General features: G+C 53.8%; 3 protein-coding genes across 3 annotated transcripts; 1 reads left to right on the top strand and 2 right to left on the bottom strand.

Moving 5' to 3' along the window:
* The first annotated feature begins 5,810 nt into the window (after positions 1 to 5,810).
* H1-10 (H1.10 linker histone) lies at positions 5,811 to 7,477 on the top strand. Its single transcript, XM_083869633.1, has one exon. The coding sequence runs from the start codon at positions 5,886 to 5,888 to the stop codon at positions 6,537 to 6,539; it is 654 nt and encodes a 217-aa protein (XP_083725759.1). The 5' UTR covers positions 5,811 to 5,885; the 3' UTR covers positions 6,540 to 7,477.
* Positions 7,478 to 10,314: 2,837 nt separating this feature from the next.
* Positions 10,315 to 12,744, bottom strand: LOC310913863 (histone H2A type 2-B-like). The gene is made up of 2 exons (XM_083869662.1): positions 12,162 to 12,744; positions 10,315 to 10,428 (listed from the first exon to the last, which is right to left on the bottom strand). Exons 1-2 carry the CDS (start codon positions 12,536 to 12,538, stop codon positions 10,413 to 10,415), a joined length of 393 nt encoding a protein of 130 aa, XP_083725788.1. The 5' UTR covers positions 12,539 to 12,744; the 3' UTR covers positions 10,315 to 10,412.
* Positions 12,745 to 14,259: 1,515 nt separating this feature from the next.
* HMCES (5-hydroxymethylcytosine binding, ES cell specific) lies at positions 14,260 to 19,732 on the bottom strand. Its single transcript, XM_083869535.1, has 6 exons — positions 19,544 to 19,732; positions 17,647 to 17,790; positions 17,193 to 17,312; positions 16,460 to 16,620; positions 15,806 to 15,998; positions 14,260 to 15,393 (listed from the first exon to the last, which is right to left on the bottom strand). Exons 1-6 carry the CDS (start codon positions 19,724 to 19,726, stop codon positions 15,187 to 15,189), a joined length of 1,008 nt encoding a protein of 335 aa, XP_083725661.1. The 5' UTR covers positions 19,727 to 19,732; the 3' UTR covers positions 14,260 to 15,186.
* Positions 19,733 to 19,847: the final 115 nt, after the last annotated feature.

Below are 19,847 nucleotides of genomic sequence, written 5' to 3'. Positions count from 1 at the left end.
CTTACCCATGTACACACAGGTAGCGTATTTCTTCATAAACATATATATATATACTCTGAAGGAGAAAAAATTACCTCACACATAGATATGGCTACACCCGTATATGATTTATTTATATATTTATATAGGAAAAATTAAATATTAACTACAAGAATATACATATATACAAAGGTGTGTAGGTCTGTGTATATTACTGCCCCCATACATAGAGAGGCAGAGATGATCACACACATTGACATATTTTAAATTATTTTATACATATATGCTTGTATTTTTATGGGTGTGGGTTTTCTCTCTTTGTCTACACACAGAGATTTTTCTTACTATTTACACACTTCTCTGTGTCTATTTTATATATTTAAATATTTTCATATAGTTGCATATTATTTCTTTATTTCTGTCTGGTTTTTATATAAAAGGGTCATTTACATGCAGCTCTGTGTTTGTAGTTTAGCTATTTTTGTATTTCTTTGAGGAAGAGAGGAGGGGGAGGGAGAGAAAGAAAATGAAAAAAATACAGACGCATAAATAAATATCTAAATAAATTGGATGTAGAGATGGATATGGGAACATTTGGGTGTGAGTTCAGAGGAGGAATGACTGGCTCCCATATAAACATGCTTGCTCTCCATATACACATGCATGAATACAGAGAATATATGTCCAGATCAATACATGCACACACATACACACTATATGCAGCCTAGATTTTATATGTGGGAGCAGAAGAGAGGATGAGAGAACCAAAGCCTCACATACACATGCCTCACATACCCCACATGCATTTTTACAGGGGGAGGGATGTGATGGGAGTATTTTTTACCATGCTCTGTGTAGGTCTTTCTCTCCCTCTTGGGAGGAGAAGATGGGAAGAATGGTAGAAAATAGACACACACACACACAATTAGTTATATAACTAAATGTTTAAATAAAGTGTGTGTGTGGCTTGAGATAGGGGGCTTACTCTGTCTGTGCCTGAATAGTGCATGTGTGATTCACATCTGTATTCATGCACGTATTTGTGCATGTGTGTAGCAAGAGAAAGACTGAGCTGCTCACAATCTCACTGTACATATATGTATATATACATGCAAGAAAAGGGCATTGTGTGTTTTTAAGGATACAGCATGTGTGTATCTCTAATTATATATGTAATAATATACAGAATTATGTATTCATATGTATGTGGATATATAGCAAAACATACTGTGTGTTAGTGTGAACACTTGGCAAGTATACATATACATATACATATACATATACATATACATGCAGGGAGAGGTGAATGAACAGGTCAGTCTCTCTGCCCTCCCTAGTATATATGCATAGATGTGTGTGTGTGTTTATAGAAAGGGAAAAGCATGTGTGTGAGAACAACTCTCTCCCTGTAGATGCATATATACCTATGTGTGTGTATAAATAAATATATATATATTTCAGGCAAACTTGTATGCAAAGAGCTCTCATCCCTTTCTAAGCACAGATCTATGTATATACATGCATTGAGAGAATTATGCACATCTGTGAACAGCTCACATGTTCTTGCTCTGTATATACATGTGTGTGCAAACAGTGCTTTCTCCAGTTGTATATATGCATAAAGACAATTTTCTGTGTGAAATTTATATATATATATATATACAAATATATTTATGTATATAATGTTTCATGAGAGACATACAGAGAGAAAATACATCAGAAAGTGTTGTATGTGAAAACAGTTCTCTGAACAGCTCAGTATGCATATATATACACACATCTATAAATATATTTTCTATATAATATATAAATATACTTTATATACATATATATACCATACCTTCTACTTCATCCCCCTAGTATCTAAGTATACATGTATATATGTGTATGCATACATGGAGTGTGTGCACATGTGTGTAGCAAGAAAGAGTTGTGTAATTGTATGAAAGAACAACTGCCCATCTGTATACATGTATATAAAAATGTATGTCTGTGTGCATGTATAGGAAGAGAATTGTGAGTGTTAACAGCTCTTTTAAGTACATCCCTATATCTGTAGGGAGAGAAGTGTGTGTGAGAGGCAAGCAGGCTTTCTATACGTACAGCATATATATATGTGTGTTTATATATATGTATTTGTGTAGGAGAGAGGAGTATTATGTGTGAAAATAGCTCAATAACTACATATGCATGTGTATGATGCAGAGAAAATACTGTTTCTGTGTACAGTATGTGCTTTAATTATGTGTGTATATATAGAGTGAGAACTGTGCATGAACAATCTGTACATGTATGTACACATGCATCTATATAGTCATATATAAGGCAAGAGAGAGTACTGTGTGTGAGAATGGCTCTTACTATCTCTACTCATGTGTACATATGGAGAGAGAATATATCAACATATAGATATGCATATATTTATGCATCCCAGAGAGTATATGTGGAGGTGGGGGGGTGAAGAGAGAGAGTAATGGAAACTGTGTTTGTGTGTATGAATTTCTCTCACTCATTTTGTTATTTATACATGTCTAAATATATCAATATGGCAAGAGAAAGGATATATGTGAACAGAGACTATGGATAGTGTGAACTATTCAAACAGACTGTTGCTGTGTGAAGATCTTTGTGTGTGTATGTGTGCATTTAGTTATATATAACGAGATAATTGTGTGTGTGCAAACAGCTGTCTCCCTAATTATACATGTATATATAAATATGTAGAGAATTATATGAGAGAACACTCTTTACATATAGAAGTGTGCATATATATGTGCCACAGCTTTCTCACTAAATAAATGTATGTATACCCATGTAGTGAGCAAATTACGAGTGAACAGCTGTCTTCCCCCCTCTGTATACACATGTATATATGTGTATATACCAAGAGAATTGTGTGTCTGAACAGCTCTCCCCTAACTCTATATGTTCTCTTAGAATTATGTGTGAACAACTGTGTATATAAGAGTACATAATGCATATATGCATATATATGTATCTATTCAGAAACAGAAAGGACTGTTGTGTGAAAACAACTCAGTATATAGGTATATATGAATATATGTGAACAGAGAACAATATGTATAAGCAGTGCTCTCTCTCCGTTATATTTGCATAAATTCATATATAGATAATTATGAGTGAACACTCCCTGTACCCACGTACACACATGCATCTATACAGAGTCAATACTCTGTGTGTGAGGAAAACCTCTCCCTTGCTCTCTATAATGTATCACATAGAGAAAGCATTATACAGAGATTATACAGTTATATAGGGCAGCAAAGAGAGAAAGTGATCAAAAATGTGTGTGTGAGACAATAGATCTTGCTCTTTTCCTCAAGTATATATATGGATGTATAGACAGCATACAAGAGAGAATAATGTGTGTGAACTCTTTCATTCTGTGTCTGTGTCTCTATGCATGTAGATAGTGAGAGAGAATAGCATGCATGTATTTGTGTGCATACAGAGAGGTCAGGAGAAAAGAGTGTGAGAGGTTATCCCCACATCAATATATATGGCATACATTATGCATATATGTCTGTGTTTGCATTAGTGAGGATGTTTGAACAGCACGCTCACTCTCTTGTCCCCCATTTCTATATATGCCAGTGTGTGTATATACAGCAAGAGAGAACTGCCTGTGAACCTCTCACACTCTCTCTGTAGACAGGTATGTGTATGTATGTATACGAGAGACTAGACTTGCTGTGTCCTTTTAAGTGTTCATATGGAACAGAATGTGTGTGTGTGTTGGGGCCATTTTCTCACATTTTCTGTGTTTCTCTCTTACACACACAAGCAGCCTCCCCCACACATTCTATTCACATAAATATACCTGCATATATTTTCAGGCACGTGTTCCATTCCTTACTCCGTCCTTGGAGGGGTGGGAGGGGAGCCCTCACTGTCAGCCCTGGCTCTCTGTGGCTGGGGGTTGGTGCTGGATCCCTGTGCTGTTCCCAGCCACACAGCCGGGGTGAGATCAGTGCACTCACTGCCCAGCCCTGCTCGCACACCCACCCACCTATATACATGTATTGTTCTTAAATTTCCATACGTTTATTTCAATATTTTAAAATATATCGCTAGGTCTTTATGTGTACGCATGCACTTACATTTATTTTAAATTTACACGTAGCGATTACATTAAATAACAACTATTAGATATCACATATCTGTAACAGACACACCATACATACCAACCACATTCTGTACTGTAAGGTAAGCCAGCTCCATCAGGTGCAGCGTTACATTTACGTGTGTACAGGTGTGCACGTTACACATCATACATGCCCCGCCCGGGGACAGCTGTGCGGGCGGGGGGTGCCGTGTCCCAGGGGATGCTCCTGATGCTCCGAGGGGCTCCGGATGGGGGGTGCCGAGGCCACCCCCGCTATTCGTGCCCGAGAGCCCCGCAGGCCGCAGGGGCCGGGCAGAACTCATCACAGGGGTGCCTGGGCACGGCTGCACGGAGGGGCAGGACCCGCTGCTCTGGGGGGCTTTCTGCTCGGGCTGGGCTAGCAGGGGGCGGGACAGAGCACCCCGCTTCGGTTCGGGATGGGGTCACACGGGCGGCTGGGCAGAATCCCGGTGCCCCGCGGACCCCCAGCACCGCGGGCAGTCAGGGCTCGTCCCCCCGGCGGCGGGGGCTGGGCGAGGGAAATGGCGGAGAGAGTCGGGGGATGGGGAGCGGGGGCGGAGGAGGAGAAAGGGAAGGCGGCGGGGCTGTGCGTGGGCAGGGGGTGGGGGTGCGACAATGTATGCGGGTGTGACGGTGTGTGTGTGTGTGTGTGCATGTATGTGCGTGTGTGCATGTGCAGGGCTGTGTGCAGGGGTGTGTGCACAGCCGGGAGCCCCCCCGTGCCTGTGCCCGGCGCCCCAGCACACGCGTGTGTCACTCCAGGAGCGGGGGAAGGCGTCGTGCACTCCCCTGACCCCTCCCCACGAAGCCGCATTTCCCTGGTGGGATTTGGGGAGATGGGCTGAATTGGGAGGGGGGTTCGGAGCCCATACAGAGCTGCGCTTGCAGCGGGGCTCGGGCTCTGCTAACCACGGCACGCAGGGGCTGCAGGGGCGGCCACGATTCACACAACGCCCCCACCCCCACGGCACCGAGCCCGGGCGGGAGGCTGCCTGGCCCCTCGCCAGCCCTACCCCGTCCCCACCGCGCTTTTCACATCCTCCGCAGGGAGGCGATGGCCGCCGGGAAGGGGGGTCGTACCGCACACGCGGGGCTCCCCCGGGGGCCTCCCCTCCTTGACCACCAGGGTGAGGGTCGCGGGGGGGGGCGGCCCCAGTCGCCGGGGCGGGGACCCCCCGGCCTTGGCTGGGCATCTCCGCGCTGCTGCCGGCGGCCGCGGGAGGGCGTCACCTGTGTTATTTCCCTCCAGAGAACCCAGGGCCACCGCCGCCGCCGCCGCCCCCCGGCCCCCGCCGCCTCCCCCCGCCCGCGGGGCCCATCCCGGGCGGCGGGCCACGGCCACGGCGACGGGCGGGGGGGCCGAGCTGAGGCCCCAGTCGCCGCCGCGCCGGGCGCCCTCCTCCTCGCTGCCGCCGCCGCGCCGACCGCGCCCCCAAAATCCGGGCGAGGGGCGCGGGGCGGAGCGCGGCGGGGGGCGCGGGGCCCGGGCCGGGGGGGCGCGGGGCGCGGGGCGGGCGCGGCGGGGCGGGGGGAGCCGGCGGCGGCGCGGGAGCCCCGCGGAAAAGCCCCAAGAAGCACAAGTCGGGGTTGGCGACGGACCAGGCTGTTGTTGTTCTCAACGCGGTCCGCCCCGTGCCGATATAAAGGGCGGCGGCGGCGCCCGCCCCGCCAGAACCCACACCGAGCGGAGCCGAGCGGTGCGCTCGCCAGGCCCCGCCACGCCGCCGCTGCCCCCGCCCGCCCCGCCACTCCCCGCACCATGGCGGTAGAGCTGGAAGACACAGATCTGCCCCTGGCCGAGTCAGAGGAGGCGCCGCTCTCCTCGGAGAAGAAAGCGGCTGCTAAGAAGGCGAAAGGAGGTGGCGGCGTCTCGTCTCCATCGAAGAAAAGGAAGAACAACAAGAAGAAGAATCAGCCGGGCAAATACAGCCAGCTCGTGGTGGAGACGATCCGCAAGCTGGGCGAGCGCAATGGCTCCTCGCTGGCCAAGATCTATAACGAGGCCAAGAAGGTGGCCTGGTTCGACCAGCAGAACGGCAGGACTTACCTCAAGTACTCGATCAAGGCACTGGTACAGAACGACACGCTGCTCCAGGTGAAGGGCACCGGCGCCAACGGCTCCTTCAAGCTCAACAGAAAGAAGCTGGAAGGCGGCAGTGAGGGGGGCGCGGGCAGCAGTGCCCACAAGTCCCTCAAGAAGGCGACGGTTTCCTCGACCCGGCGGGCCGAGAAGGCGGCGGCCAAGAGCAAGAAGCCCGAGAAGAAATCGCACAAGAAGGGAGCCGGCGGCGCGGCGGCCAAGAAGGACAAGGGCAAAGCCAAGAAAACCGCCAAGAAGGGAGCTGCGTCCCCCGGGGGCAAGAAGGTGAAGAAGTCGGCAAAACCCAAGGCGCTCAAGAGCCGGAAAGCATGAGATCGGGGCGCAAGGAGCCTCCCGCCGCCCCCCGGACTGAGAGCCCCGCGGCACAGACTGCTCTGAGGACAGACCCCAGGGCGCCCGCTTTGTCTTTGTGTTGCTGACTCGCCTCCGCAGCCACCGCCGTGCGCTGTGAGCGGGGCTGCAGCTGCCCCAGCCCCCCCCCCCCTTTCCCTTCTCTGCCGCCTTATTTTTTTCCACCCGTTTTCCCCCCCATCCTACTCCGCGGCTTTTCCCCGATCGCGCCCTTTTGTTTTCGGCCGTGTTCCTCCCCGCCTGTAGACGGTTCCCGGCCCCCACCCCGTCCCTCCCCCCCAGTTTTTCACAGGGATATTTCCCGCTCGGTTTCCATAGCAGCCATTTTGCACGCGCCCCCCCCCCCCCTCCGTTCCCCCCCCCCCTCCCCCCGCGCCACGTGGGCCGGTCCAGCTCCCGCCGCCCGCGCGCGCCCCGCCCGGCCCCGCCCCTCTCGCCGCGCGCCCTGCCCGCTCTCGGCGCACGGCGCCCCCTGGCGGCCCGCGGCCCCGCCGCCATGGCAACGGCCCGGCCCCTCGGCGGTCACCGACCGCACCTGAAATAATGGCCTTTAATGTGTTTTTTTATGGGTCTGGGGATGGGTGGGTTGGGGAGGGTTTGGGTTAGTGACGTCTTTTTTTCGGTTTCTTTTTTTTTTTTTTTTTTTTTTTTTTTTTTTTCTTTTTCATTTATCGTCCTTTCGAATAAATTGGTACAAAACGCCTCCTCTCCCGTGTGCTCCCTGCAGGCGCCGGGGACCGGGCAGGAAGGGGGCTGGTCCTCGGGCGGGGCCTCCCTGCTGGTCGGGGTCCGCATCCTCCTCCGAGCGGAGAACAGGAGCGGCGGAGGAAGGGTCCCTCGCCATGGAGGCAGGGGAGGAGCGCGATCCTTTCACAGCTGCGCCCGGCCGAGCTCCTCGAGCAGCGGGGGAGGGGGTACCCCCGGCGGCCTCCCGCAGCACCGACCCCTCCCCAGCCGGCGTTGGTTCCCTGTAGCTCCCGGGCAGCTCCCCGGGCACAGCCCAGGCCGCCCCCGGCCGGGAGCATCCCCCGTCCCCCGAGCCGAGTCCCCGAGGCAGGAGCGGCAGCCCAGAGCCCCCCCGGCGCCGTCTATTTATAGCGCGCCCGGCGAGGTTGCGTAAACCCCGGCAGGGATCTGGGCCATCTTGTTCTGCCCGCTGCGGGAAGGGAGCGCAGGGCGAGGGATGAGCTCCGGCTCATGGCCCTGCGGGGACCCGCAGCGTGCCCCGGGCTGCGGGAGGGGACGGCACCGGCAGCCCAGCCCTCGCAGCAGGGCCGGGAACAGGGCACGGAGGGCGAGGGGAAGCGGAGCTGCGCGGTACCGCCCGGGCCGGCTGGGAGTGAGCCCCTGGCAAGGGCTGCCAGCACCTCAGCTCTCAGCCCCACAGCAGGGCCCTGCCCCACGGCCTCCACCAGCCAGGGAGAGTTCAAGGATTGCCCGAGAGCTGCTCCAGCCCTGGCGAGCTGCTGTGCTGGAGCATCAACACGATCCCTGTGTCTAGGGAACACAGCATGGATCAGGCCCATTCCCAACAGCCTCCAGGCGGCGGTGACAAAGACAGCAGCCAGTGGGCCCAGGGACTGTCACATGGGCCTTTCAGCACTCCTGGGAAAGGAACAGCCCCTTCCTCCAGGGCCCCAGTCAGGCCTGGGGCAGCTGCTTTATCCCTTTGTCCTCTGGAGAAAGAGCAGGGAGAAAAGAAGCAAGTTTTACTCCCTGAAGAAATGTCCTTTTGTTATATCCAGCAAGAGAAGCCAGCCATGCTCCTGGAAGAGACCAGCAGTGGTCTGCTACAGGAGGCTGCAGCCTCCCTCCAGGTCTGTATTTAGAAGCAGTCATGATCCTACTGCCCCACATCAAGCCTGGCAGAGATCTGCTGCATTCTGGCACTGACCTGCAGTTGTGTCCTTGGCCAATAGCTGACACTGCATGTTTGGCAGGATGGGAGGTGATGTCCTCCCCAAGGGCTGGGACACAGGCAGCAGAGGGATCACCCTGCTCCCCAGGAGGGCAGGTTAAACCAACCCTATCCCAGTGCTTTCCCTGGCACTCATCTGCACGGCAAACTGTCACCACCTCTCCAGGCAGGCCAGCAGGGGCATTCCTGTAGGCAGATTAAAGCAGAGAGAAGGCAGTGACCCTCCAGCTGCCCGGCACAGGGAAGGCAGCACGGAGACACACTGTGCCAATCCAGCTGGAGCTGTCTTACCTCACAGGCTGAGCCTGCCAGGAGCCGTGATGCTGAAGCATCCCCGAGTGAGCTCCCTTGGGTGCTGCCAACCATGAGGACCAGGCTCTGGAGAGAAACCCAAGCCCTGGGGACTTTGAAGAGCCAGTGACTCATCTCATCAAACTTCCAGAGCTGAGGGACACAGCTGGCAGAGACTCTGCTGTGTGTGGTGAGTTGCACAGCAGCCTTCCACAGCAGGCAGCTTTCAGCTCCCAGTCTGTGCTCATCTCATCTTCAGGTAGCCAAGAGGCAAGGGAAGAATCCTCCAGCCTCTTAGCCCTCTCCTTAAGGAGAGCACAGACTAAGAGACACTCTTCCAGGCTCACTTGACCTCTGGGGAAGGCTCTACTCAGCCAAGTCCTTCACATTTAATGAGCTCAGCTGCTCTGGTGCTATGAAGCATTCAGAAGAACCAGGACCAGTAACACCCCTCCAGCACAAGACCTATCCCTGAAGCTGCAGACTTGACAGTGACCACATTTATTCCAGCTTTATTATAAAGACCCAAGAGTTCCAAATCTCCTGGTCACAACAACGTTCAGCTGTGAAGTTTATGAGGTGATAAAGGCCAAGCACTTCAGCAACGCTTGCTGTGACAGACAGGATTTCCTTTGCTCTGTCATGTAACATCCCAGTTTTCCCAGCTGGTCTGTCACATGCCAGCAGAGGAAGTTCAGAACCCAGCTGGAGCTCAGTCGAGGGCACTGCATGTGCTACCAGCACCCATCCATAGCACCCTCATCACTCCACCAGCCTCAGCAGAGCCACACAACATGCAGGGTGGCTGCAAGCTCCTGGGCAGCAGTCCCCCCATGCTGGTTGCTGCCAGGGCAGCAGGTGACACTGCTCTACAGGAACCAGCCCAGCACCCCCAGCCCAGCCCCACACCTCCTACAGCCCTGCACAGACCAGCCAGCACCCAACCCTAACACCACTAGGAGTCGTCCATGTTTCCCACAAGCCTTCCTGCCTAAAACCCAAACAGCCTGCAATACTGTTCGGTAGAGCAGCTTCTGAGACAGCCATCTGGGAACGTCCAACAAAGGAGAGGGTGTGAGAGTAGCAAACAGCCTTGCATCTTCAAGTTCTTTCCTTCCCTTCAAGATCAGCTTTTCTCATTTCTGCCTACTTGCCTGCAAGGTCACCCAAAAGGTCCTGGAGCAGACTATGGGGCACTTCCAGCACTGGGGGAGAGTCCTCGGTTTGGCCTCACTCCTCCACTGCACCCAACCAGGAGCAGGCTGAAGCTTCCTGGCACTCATGACAGAGCAAGCAGGCCATGTGGCATTCCCATAGCAGGGAAAAGAGCCAGACAACAGTATTATCTGCTCCCAGGGTAGGAAAAGACTCTCTGTCTGAGTGAAGGGCAAACACACAGTCTAGCAGTGGTCCTGTCTGGTGTTTTACTAGTCCTTCCCCTTGGAGAACACAGAGCCCAGACACCAGAGAGCCTGCCAGCTTCTGCGAGTTTGGTGAGGTGATAAGACACAGCACATTTAAGAGCATTCAACAAGGAACCAGTTTAATCAGGTATCAGGTTTGCACCATTCTTTTCAGAATCACAAGTTCTGCATTTTTCTAAGAAATACAAAGCACTCTCAGGTTTACAGAATGCTGGTCCTGGAGAAAACAAGAGGGAGAGAACAAGACACTAGGTTACAGAAACACTGACCACCACACTGGGCAGCAGAAAGAAAACTGCTCATCCCCACCTGACTGATGGTAACAGCCCCTTTGCAGGAGGTAGGGAGATCCCAGGGGGTCTGTGCTACTGCAGCAGGGTGTGCCCTGCTGTCCCCACACACCAAGGTCAGGATACCCCAGTGGAATCACAGGACACCTCCACACCCCCATCAGCACAACACTAATGAACACACGGCTCCCACATACCAGAATGAAAAAGCCCTGCACAAAGCCAGCTGACAAACAGCCAGGTTCATCTGCTCTAGATAACATTAAACTCAAATCCAGGGTAAATTACTTAATCCACAAGATTAACAGCTGATTCCATAGGTTGAACACATGCTACTTACAGCACATAAATAGAAGATACTCTTTTTTTTACTTAAAAAAAAGTATGATGAAGGTCTAGGTCCAATTGCCTCGACACTGCTGCATGCACAGAACTATTTGCCTCACAGGAGTGGCTGCGCTGGGCAGCAGGAAAGCTGTCTCTGCATCACCTATTCCAGGGGTCATGGGACAGCTAACCTGCCCCCATGCTCAACATTAGCCACACAGCCAGGAAATAAATATGGTACTAGCCAGGAGTGGGCTTTAATACAAACTCTAGTGGTTTTCAAAAGAAATATTCATCCATAAAAGGTTACAGTTAACAGATATCATCATCACTTTATTTTTCAGAGCCAGAAATAGTGCTGAACAAACAACAACAAAAAAAAGAGACGGAGTATGTCATTTCCAGAAGTGCAACCAGGGTACAGGGTAGCTCTCAGCAAGACGAAGGGAGGGCTTCTGCAGCTGGGAGAGGAGGGGAGTTGTGGAGAAGATGGCAGCTCCCGCTCCTGGTGGGCACCTGACCTTGCGACGCTCTCCGAAGGGATTTGTCATTGCAGCCTCCACCCCACCCTGCTACCAGGACCCACAGCATGTGGGAACACGAGTACCCCAGCAGCCACCGAGCCAGGGAGCTGCAAGGAGGTGACTTTACAGGGATGTACCCAAAAATAGAGACCTTAAAATAAATAGGAGCAAAGCTTCTTTACAGTAGGCAATGCACTAGTTTTACCATGAACAAAACTAAGACTAACAGCCACTTCTTGCCAAAGGAGAAACTTTTTCTCCTCTTCACGTTTTCCAGCCCCCTGCCCTCACAGCTGCAGTGCGGCCAGGATAGCATTGCTGAGGATGGAGGCAGGGGAACAACAGCAGCAAGTACACAACAGGGCGAGCAGGGCCAGCTGGGGGGCCCCTGCACAGTCCCAGGGCTGGCAGAAGGGAGGGGCAGCCAGGGGTACCTGTGTCCATCCCTTTGCCAGCTACAACAATCCTCAGCAGCTACCAGCAGCTCTGCACCATGACCTAACCACACGGCTCCAGATGTCACCACTGCCAACAGCTGTGATGCAGCTGCCTCCTCCAAAACCACTTCTTCCAGAGGGAAGAGAGGCAGAGTGGGGGCACAAGCAGGGCCTGACCTCAATCACGCTCGCCTACCACCCTGCCACAGCCCAGACCAGGGGGGCTGGTGAAGAGGCGGTGGGGGGCTGTCAGGGCTCACCACCCAGCCCGGGCTGAGGGGCAGGACGGGGAACCCCAGCCCCACGGGGAGGAGAGGTGAGGCAGTGGTGAGAAGGGAGCTGGGGCCAGGGGGACAGGGGAGCAGCGCTCACTTCTTGGAGCTCTGCGTCTTCTTGGGCAGCAGCACGGCCTGGATGTTGGGCAGGACGCCGCCCTGGGCGATGGTCACGCCGCCCAGCAGCTTGTTGAGCTCCTCGTCGTTGCGGATGGCGAGCTGCAGGTGCCGCGGGATGATGCGCGTCTTCTTGTTGTCGCGGGCCGCGTTGCCCGCCAGCTCCAGGATCTCGGCGGACAGGTACTCCAGCACGGCCGCCAGGTACACCGGCGCCCCGGCGCCCACCCGCTCCGCGTAGTTACCCTTCCGCAGCAGCCGGTGCACCCGCCCCACGGGGAACTGCAGCCCGGCCCGCGACGAGCGCGACTTGGCCTTGGCCCGCGCCTTTCCGCCAGACTTCCCCCGGCCCGACATGGCCGGCAGGCAGCGGCCCCTCGCCCCCGCCTCTCAAGCAGCGCCGCGCACAGAGGGTCCCGGCGCCTGCGGGGAGACAAACGCCGTTACACCGCGCGGGGGCCGCGCCGTCCCCGCCCGGGCCGCCCCGCGCCGCCCTTACCGCAGGAGCCGCCTCCGCTCTGCCCTGCGCGCCGCCCGCCGCCGCACTGCCCGCGACCGCCGCCGCCGCGCCGCCGATATCGCTGCCCGCCCGCCGCACGCCTCGTCCCATTGGCTACCGCCGCTACCGCCACGACGCTGATTGGTCACCGTGCCGATCCCTGATTTGCATAGGGCTCCCAGCGCCCCGGCTCCGCCGCGGGCCGGCGCCCAGGGCGGGCAGCGAGGCGGCTCTGCCTCCCCTCCGGCCGGCCCTGGACCCGCCGCCGCCCCCTGCGCCCCGGTAGCCGCTTTGTGGCCGCATCGGGGCCGAGGATGTGGGGAGAGGGGTTGGCCCGAGCGCCCCTGGGTGTCCCGGCAGCGCTGTGTCCGTCTGCTTTGCCCAAACCCATGGCGCCTTCCTCGGCCAGCGGGATGTCTCTCCCGGAAGGATGCCAAAGTCTGCGGGCGAGGGCGATGCTACGGGGAAAAGAACCCCCGATAGGGAGGGCAACCCGCAGCGACTACTGCCCTCCCTTGTCTCCTCAAAGGGGAAAGTTTCTCCCAAATCAGTTTCTGTGGACAGATCAGGTTGATCGTGGTCATTTCCGCACCACGTTAGAGGACCTGCCTCAAATAGCCTTGGGTGAGCAGCCAGACTCCAATTAAGGGTGATGTAGCTCAGCAATAACACATTAAACACTCACTACAGCGTTTTTTTGTTTGGGTTTTTTTGGCAGTGTTAGTGTTGGTGCTCACAGTCTGGAGGGACATAACCTGTACCCTGTGCCTTTGCACTGCCCCTGCATCCTCAGGGGAAGGATTATATTCTCCAGAGCTGGGAAAGTTCAACATCTCCCCACTCGTGCTCAGCATCTTCACTCCCTCCACAGCAACTGGAGACCTGAAATGAATTCGAGATGAGCTAGTGACCTTTAGAAAAGCTTCATCTGCAGTTACCACGAACTAGGCGGGGGCAGCTGAGCAGCTCATCCTGGAATAGTGATGGGCAGGCAGGGAGAGAAACCTCCCGTTGTGGCTCCTGCAAGGACAGGCATCAAGGCTGCAGCGCCAGCAGCTGAAAATCTATTCTGCCAGGAGCTGCTAATACAGTGATTCTCTTGCCTCAAGTCATGGTGACAGCAATGAGGAGCCAGCTAGCAACAGGCTTTCTGGATAGAAATCCTAATCCCACTCCAGCTTCCCGTAAGTCATGAAACCTGTGGTCACCTGCCTCTGTAGCACACAAGGGATTCAGAGGTGGATTACAGGCCAAGTGTCTCCCCAGCTGTCCATCCTGTGGCTCTGCTGTCCCTCGGCAGGGACAAGCCTCAGCTACAAGCCACCCTTACAGCTCCCCAGGGACAGATGACTCTAGAAAAGCCCCAGAATCAATCCCCAGGGAATATTTACCACTGGCAAATGGACGTGCTCCACCAATATGCCCTTGCAGAGCTCAGACCCTGAGAGCTCAGCAGTGGGTAGGTGATTTGCTCCTCAGCAGATGGAGAGGAGCAAGCTCTGCCTGCAAAACAGGAGCAGTGGGTCTGCAGTGAGCAAGCAGGACACAGACACACACATAGACAAGGGCACGGCACAGCCAGCCCATGAAACCCATTTTATTGTTTCCAACACAAAGGAAGTACTGATTTCTAGCAAGGATTTCACCACGTAAGGCTTTTGGTCTGTAACATCTGTCTATGTTTACAAAATCCCTGACCTCAAAAACAACGGCCCTATGCTGTTCTGTAATGGCACTTAGGTTATCTGGGCTTCAATGACTGGCCTTTTTGAATAAGGCAGAGTGCATCCCTCCCCAGATCAAGGAAATCCTCACTAAGTCTTAAAATCCCATTAACAAAATGACTGTACAAACAACGTGACAGACACATTGCTCCACCCTGATGCCAGCAGGGAAAACTAAGCACAGTCCAGTTCCTCCCAGGTGCCACTTGAACATCTCTGCTTAGGAGCCATGAATGCATGTAGCAATGCTGGTGCAGAGCAGGGTGGATCTGGCAGATCTCCCCAGCCTGGGGTTTCCTCATAATATTTACTGCTTGTTCCTCAGTACTGCAGACATCTTTTGAGGGCAAGAGTATTGGAAAGAAATTTGTATAGAATTAGCGTGGAATTAAGTGGAAAAGAGATATCAGTTTAACACCAAAAAAAGGGAAGAGAAAACCAAACAGAGACATGAACTATGAACACTGTCAGGAGGCAGAAGCTATTCCTCCCTAGCAGACTGAGATGCTTCTCAAGGCTTTATCTTCGCTTGGCATGACTGGCAGGGAGGGAGACCAATATATTATATTCATTCTGTCAGCACAGGACAAAGCCAAAATCTTTATAGACATCAACCTTTAACGAAACACAAAGAAGAGAAACAACAACCTAGAGCAACAGATCAACACATGAGAGGCTTGGACAATTTCAACATCAGTCTGCAAAGCCTTCCAAAAATATCTCTCTCACTCTGCTTAGGAAAATCAGGGGCAAAAAGGATCGCCAGCCATCTCAGCTGGTGCCTAAGCCTTGTGCTTCTTCACAGGTGGCTGTCCCTGCTTCCCCAGCCACTGCTGCAGGACATCTGCGCTGGTCTTCTTGCGTGAAGGGGTGTGGATGAACTGACTTGTCCACTTGGGCAAATCGTTTTCTTTCTTCTGGGGAGAGCCCTCTTGGGAGCTTTTTAACCAGCTCAGCATCACTTTGTTGCTTGGGGTGGCTTTGACCTCCTGGGTAGACAAAAGACAGTGTGAGAGAAGTTAGAAGCACAGAGAGAGCAGGGCAGCCACCCAGCTGCAAGAGCTGGTCCAGAGCGGGACGCGGAGGCTGGAGCAATGGTCCTGCCTGCAATCAGGCACATCTGTGGGAGGTTCCCCAGACTGCTACGAACAGACTTGTTCCAAGACCCATTTCACATGGAATTTGCCTAATTTGGCAGCAATATCCTGGCACGGGCTGACAGTTTTATTTCTGGAAGCAGAGGGAAGGGAATCTGTCCAGGGCTCAGCACTCCAGCATCAAGCACGGGCACGCTCTGCAGACATTGTCTACTGTCACTCCCTGCAGCCTGGCAGCTCTGACCCAGCTCAGAGACATCACTGTGGCTGAGCTCCCCACTGCTAAGCCCCCACCAGCACCCACCTTCTTGGCTCCCAGCTCAATGGGTTCAACACACTCAGGTGCGTTGTTGCGGATGTTGTTGACAAAGGTGGACACTGGGTGGAAAACAATGTTCTCTGTGGGCTGGATTAATTTAACAGCTTCTTGGGTTGGCACTTCAGCAAAGTCCAGCCATTTCCTGATGGCTTCGTCCCCATCCAGGATGGCTGGCATCCTAATGGATAAGACAGAGCCAAAGCTCAGCAGCAATATGTCAGTGTGGTGGCAAAAGCCAGAATTGTAAGCTAGCAAGGAGCTGGTATCTTGGGGGAAACAGGGAAAACTGAAGCAGCAGGATGCTCTTCTGCAAGGCAGAGTGCACATTCACTTCACGTGGGTAGCTGATTAGCTGAAGAGGCAGAGGGGTCGACTGCCAGGCCCTGATCAGGCAGGGAGACCAATTCCAGAAAGTGATCCAATTCCAACCACCATCCACAAAGCACAAAGATGGGGATTTATGGGAAGGGCATGAGCAGGTGACCCAAAATGAGTCAGTAATGTTGTAGTACTTCTCTCCAAGAGCAGGAGGAGGAAGCTGCACTCTGTGCCTGCATGCTGCCAAACTGGTGTCTAAAGGTGCAGTTCTCCTACTTCATCCCTCTCCACCCTGCAACCCCCTTGCCTGGTCTCACTTGCCTGTGATGGATGAAGCTCACGTCCTTGGAGGCATCCACGGTGATGATGCTGTAAGTGTACAGCATTTCTTCTTCCCCTGGTGGCTTCCAGCAGTCAAAAATCCCAGCCATAGTGAGCAGTCTCCATCCTTTCCATTCTTCATCTCCCTCCGTCTCCTTGTCCTGCAGGAGAGAGGCCCCACTGTCCTGGTCAGTGCTGGCCCATGGACAGCCAAAGCAGCACAGATTTGCCAGTGCTGAGGCAGGTCAGTGACTCAGATCTGAGTGATGAACAGAACTAATCTGAGGCTCTCCACAAGTCCTTCTAACGATTTGAGGGAACTCCAGGAAAGGTATCAGGACCCTCATCTTCCCACAAGCAAGCCAGTGGTCTCCTCCCCTTCTGAACATCCTAGCCACTCGTTCAGCCAAATTAAAGAGGTAGTGAAACTCCCAGCCCAGTCCCCTGTGAGCCACATTGCCCACCCATGCAAATATCCGGCACGTGGGGAGCAGTAACCATGATAGCAGGGACACTGCATCAGGCTTTTACAGCCTGGAGACCACTGCGATGGGAACCGCCAGGCACAGAGGGATGACAGAGTGCCAAGCCCAGTGCAGAACACAGCCCTACTGGGAAACAGGCTCCCAGAGAGCGGAAGAGAAGGAGGGAAATGGGCATTTCCCCAGGCAGCTGGTGGAAGCAGGGACCAGAGCTGGGTGCAAGTGTTCAGACACACCAAGGAACTCCATACCATGGCATCCTTGGTCTGGGGGAAGTAAATGAAATATGGTTGCTTTCCCCCACTCTGCTGCTGCCACTCGTAGAAGCCATCTGCCAGCACCACACAGCGCCTGCCCTTCAGGAGAGCACCCTGGGGAGAGACAGCACAAGTGAATGGTGAACAGCAGCCTTGGGCAGCCTGCAATGGCAGAAGGGCTCCTGCAATGACCCAGCCCTCTCGCTCCCTCCCAGGACTTTCATAAATTGCCCCGGGATGCACAAATGCCTAGTGCTATGTTGAGCTTTACCAGTAACCACCTTTTCAGTTCTTCCATTTTAGTGAAACCCCCAGCTTGGCAGTACAGGGACTTGCTCCCCTGTGCAATGGCAAGTGGCAACGAGTACTCGCCCAGCAAATGTTTCATCCCTGGGTTTGTTGACTACAAGATTTCTTCAAGCAGGACACAAGGGTGGCAGCAGCTCACCTTGTAGGAGGACTTGCTCAACATGGTATCACTGCGGCAATTTGAGGTGTTGAACTGCAGTCTGGAGGGGTTGTCCTGTTTGAACCAGGAGGGCACCAGGCCCCAGCGCATGTCCATGAGGACCCGCTCGGAGGAGTCAGCATCCTTTTGAATGAACAGAGAAACACCTCAGGTCAGAGCAACATCACAGAGACCACAAGCAGCCCCACAGCTTGAGAGAGGTGTTTTGGGAAGTCCTGTAGAAGTGGCTTTGCCCCCTAAAAGAGGGGATCTGGCCAGCAACTCTGCCAAGAGACAAGCTGGAGCTCACTGCCCCCTCCCTCACAAGCCATGCAGAAATAGCCACTAATTATAACCCATTGCACATTCTTAACAGCCTTCATGTAAGAATTAATCTTCAGCAAAAAGCACAAGAATATTTTGCAGGAATAGAGAACTGTCTCTGTGAGGCTCACCCAATTCTCTGGAAGAAGAACAAAGCTTCTTTTTAGTGGAAATGGCTGGAGACATGAACTCGCGAGCTCATGTCAGGCTGATGTCAAAGTCTTCAAAACCTCCCCTGGTGACACTGAACATCCCAAAGGGGCAAAACACCCACTTTCATTTTAATAATGTGATTTCTGCTGACCTGGTGCACTTTCACTGCTTGTGCTTTGCATATTACCTGCCTTTGGACAACGGAAATAGTTTGTGGCTTTCGATTCTCCCCCAGCTCGTTCTCACTTTCTGCCCACAGCTGCCAGCCCTGGCAATGCCTGCTGGGCCATTTGCTCCCAAAGGACTGCAGTAGACAGACACACATATACATTTACTATAGGTGTGTGTATGCAGGGACATGTATGTGTGCAGTTTTGTGAAGTCTTTCAAAGCCTTCCTCAGGGCAGGAGTAGCAAAAAGGGACACCCTACACCGCACCAGTGTCCCAACAACTTGAACAGTGATGGACAACTAAGCAAGTGTCTGCCTTGACCTGTACCACACTCCCTGCCCCATATTCCTCTGCTCCATCAGGTCCATTGCCTACTCTCAGGGGAATGTGGGACCCCTAAAGCAGGAAAGCAGGGCATGAGGGATGCTGGATGGCATTGCCCACGGCACTCCTGAGTGGGCCCACCGAGGGTCCCACCTGATGACCTGTGCCTGTAACGGCTGCCAAGTGCAGCTGCCCCACCAGCTGGGAGGGAGAGTAGAACGGTCCAAATCGGGGTGTTCCAACTGAGCACACCTCGTTTCAGCCCGCTGAACGCCAAAGAGCAGCAGTTGGCTGGACACTCTTTCTGCGTGAAAGCAAACGAACAGCACCAACAGCCACAGAGGCTGCCCAGGTTGTCCGGGGGAGGTCGTGTAAGGGTTAACAACAGTCACCACAGGTGTACAGCTACTGTCCCCCTCCGGAGATGAGATTTTTTTTTTCCTCTCTACTCTCTCCTACTACCAATGCGACCTGGATGCACGTCATAGAGTTATGAAATAATTTAAATTAAATTTAAAAAAAATAAAAAGTGCATCAGGAAAGCAAATTAAAACATCAGAGCAATTACAGGCATTTGCGAAAAGACTTTACCAAGGTTAAGCACTTATACCCATTTTTGCAGAAAACATAAACATTGTGGTGGAAGCACGGTACCGATTCCCCTCCTCCTTCTGGACATGTAAATATTAACAAGAAGCAACATTTCAGCGATTAGAAAATTCAATACCTATCGCGTACAGCAAAGCGAAACGAAACAAACCACGGCGGTTTAGAGCGAGTCCCTCACCCCCCGGGGAGGCACGGCCGCCTTCCCTCCGCTCCATTCGAGCTGCAGGACGCCCAGCACCCGCCCCCCGCCGCACACGGAGCCGGGATGGGCCCTGCCGCCCGCGGAGCCCGAGCGCGGAGCCAGGGAGGAGGTACCTGGTGGAGATGGCGGCGAGAGAGCAGCACGGGGCCGCTGGACTGCGGGCCCTTGTTGTAGGAGGGCTGGTACCGCTCCCGCCGCACCCACTCGGGCTGCCGGTGCTGGCCCCGGCGGTCGCGGTAGGCGCAGGCCCGGCGGAGATTGTCGGCGGCCAGGGAGCAGGCGGTGCGCCCGCACATCCCGCCGCCTCTGCGGGGCACCGAGCGCCGCGCCCGGCTCCCGCCCGCCCGCGGGGAGGGGCTGCGGCCGGGGCAGGGCCGGCCCCCGCCGCCGAAACACCGGGCCCGCCCCCACACAGCC

Source organism: Zosterops lateralis (genome assembly GCF_965231275.1).
Source record: "Zosterops lateralis genome assembly, chromosome: 11".
Taxonomy (NCBI): Eukaryota; Metazoa; Chordata; class Aves; order Passeriformes; family Zosteropidae; genus Zosterops; species Zosterops lateralis.
This window is presented reverse-complemented; position numbering and strand designations above follow the sequence as displayed.

Coding starts and splice junctions, on each gene's coding strand:
- H1-10 (XM_083869633.1), top strand. CDS start 5,886: ATGGCGGTAGAGCTGGAAGACACAGATCTGCCCCTGGCCGAGTCAGAG.
- LOC310913863 (XM_083869662.1), bottom strand. CDS start 12,538: ATGTCGGGCCGGGGGAAGTCTGGCGGAAAGGCGCGGGCCAAGGCCAAG.
- HMCES (XM_083869535.1), bottom strand. CDS start 19,726: ATGTGCGGGCGCACCGCCTGCTCCCTGGCCGCCGACAATCTCCGCCGG. Junction 17,791..19,543: donor CTCGCCGCCATCTCCACCAG/GTACCTCCTCCC, acceptor TTCATTCAAAAG/GATGCTGACTCCTCCGAGCG. Junction 17,313..17,646: donor TGAGCAAGTCCTCCTACAAG/GTGAGCTGCTGC, acceptor GTCTCTCCCCAG/GGTGCTCTCCTGAAGGGCAG.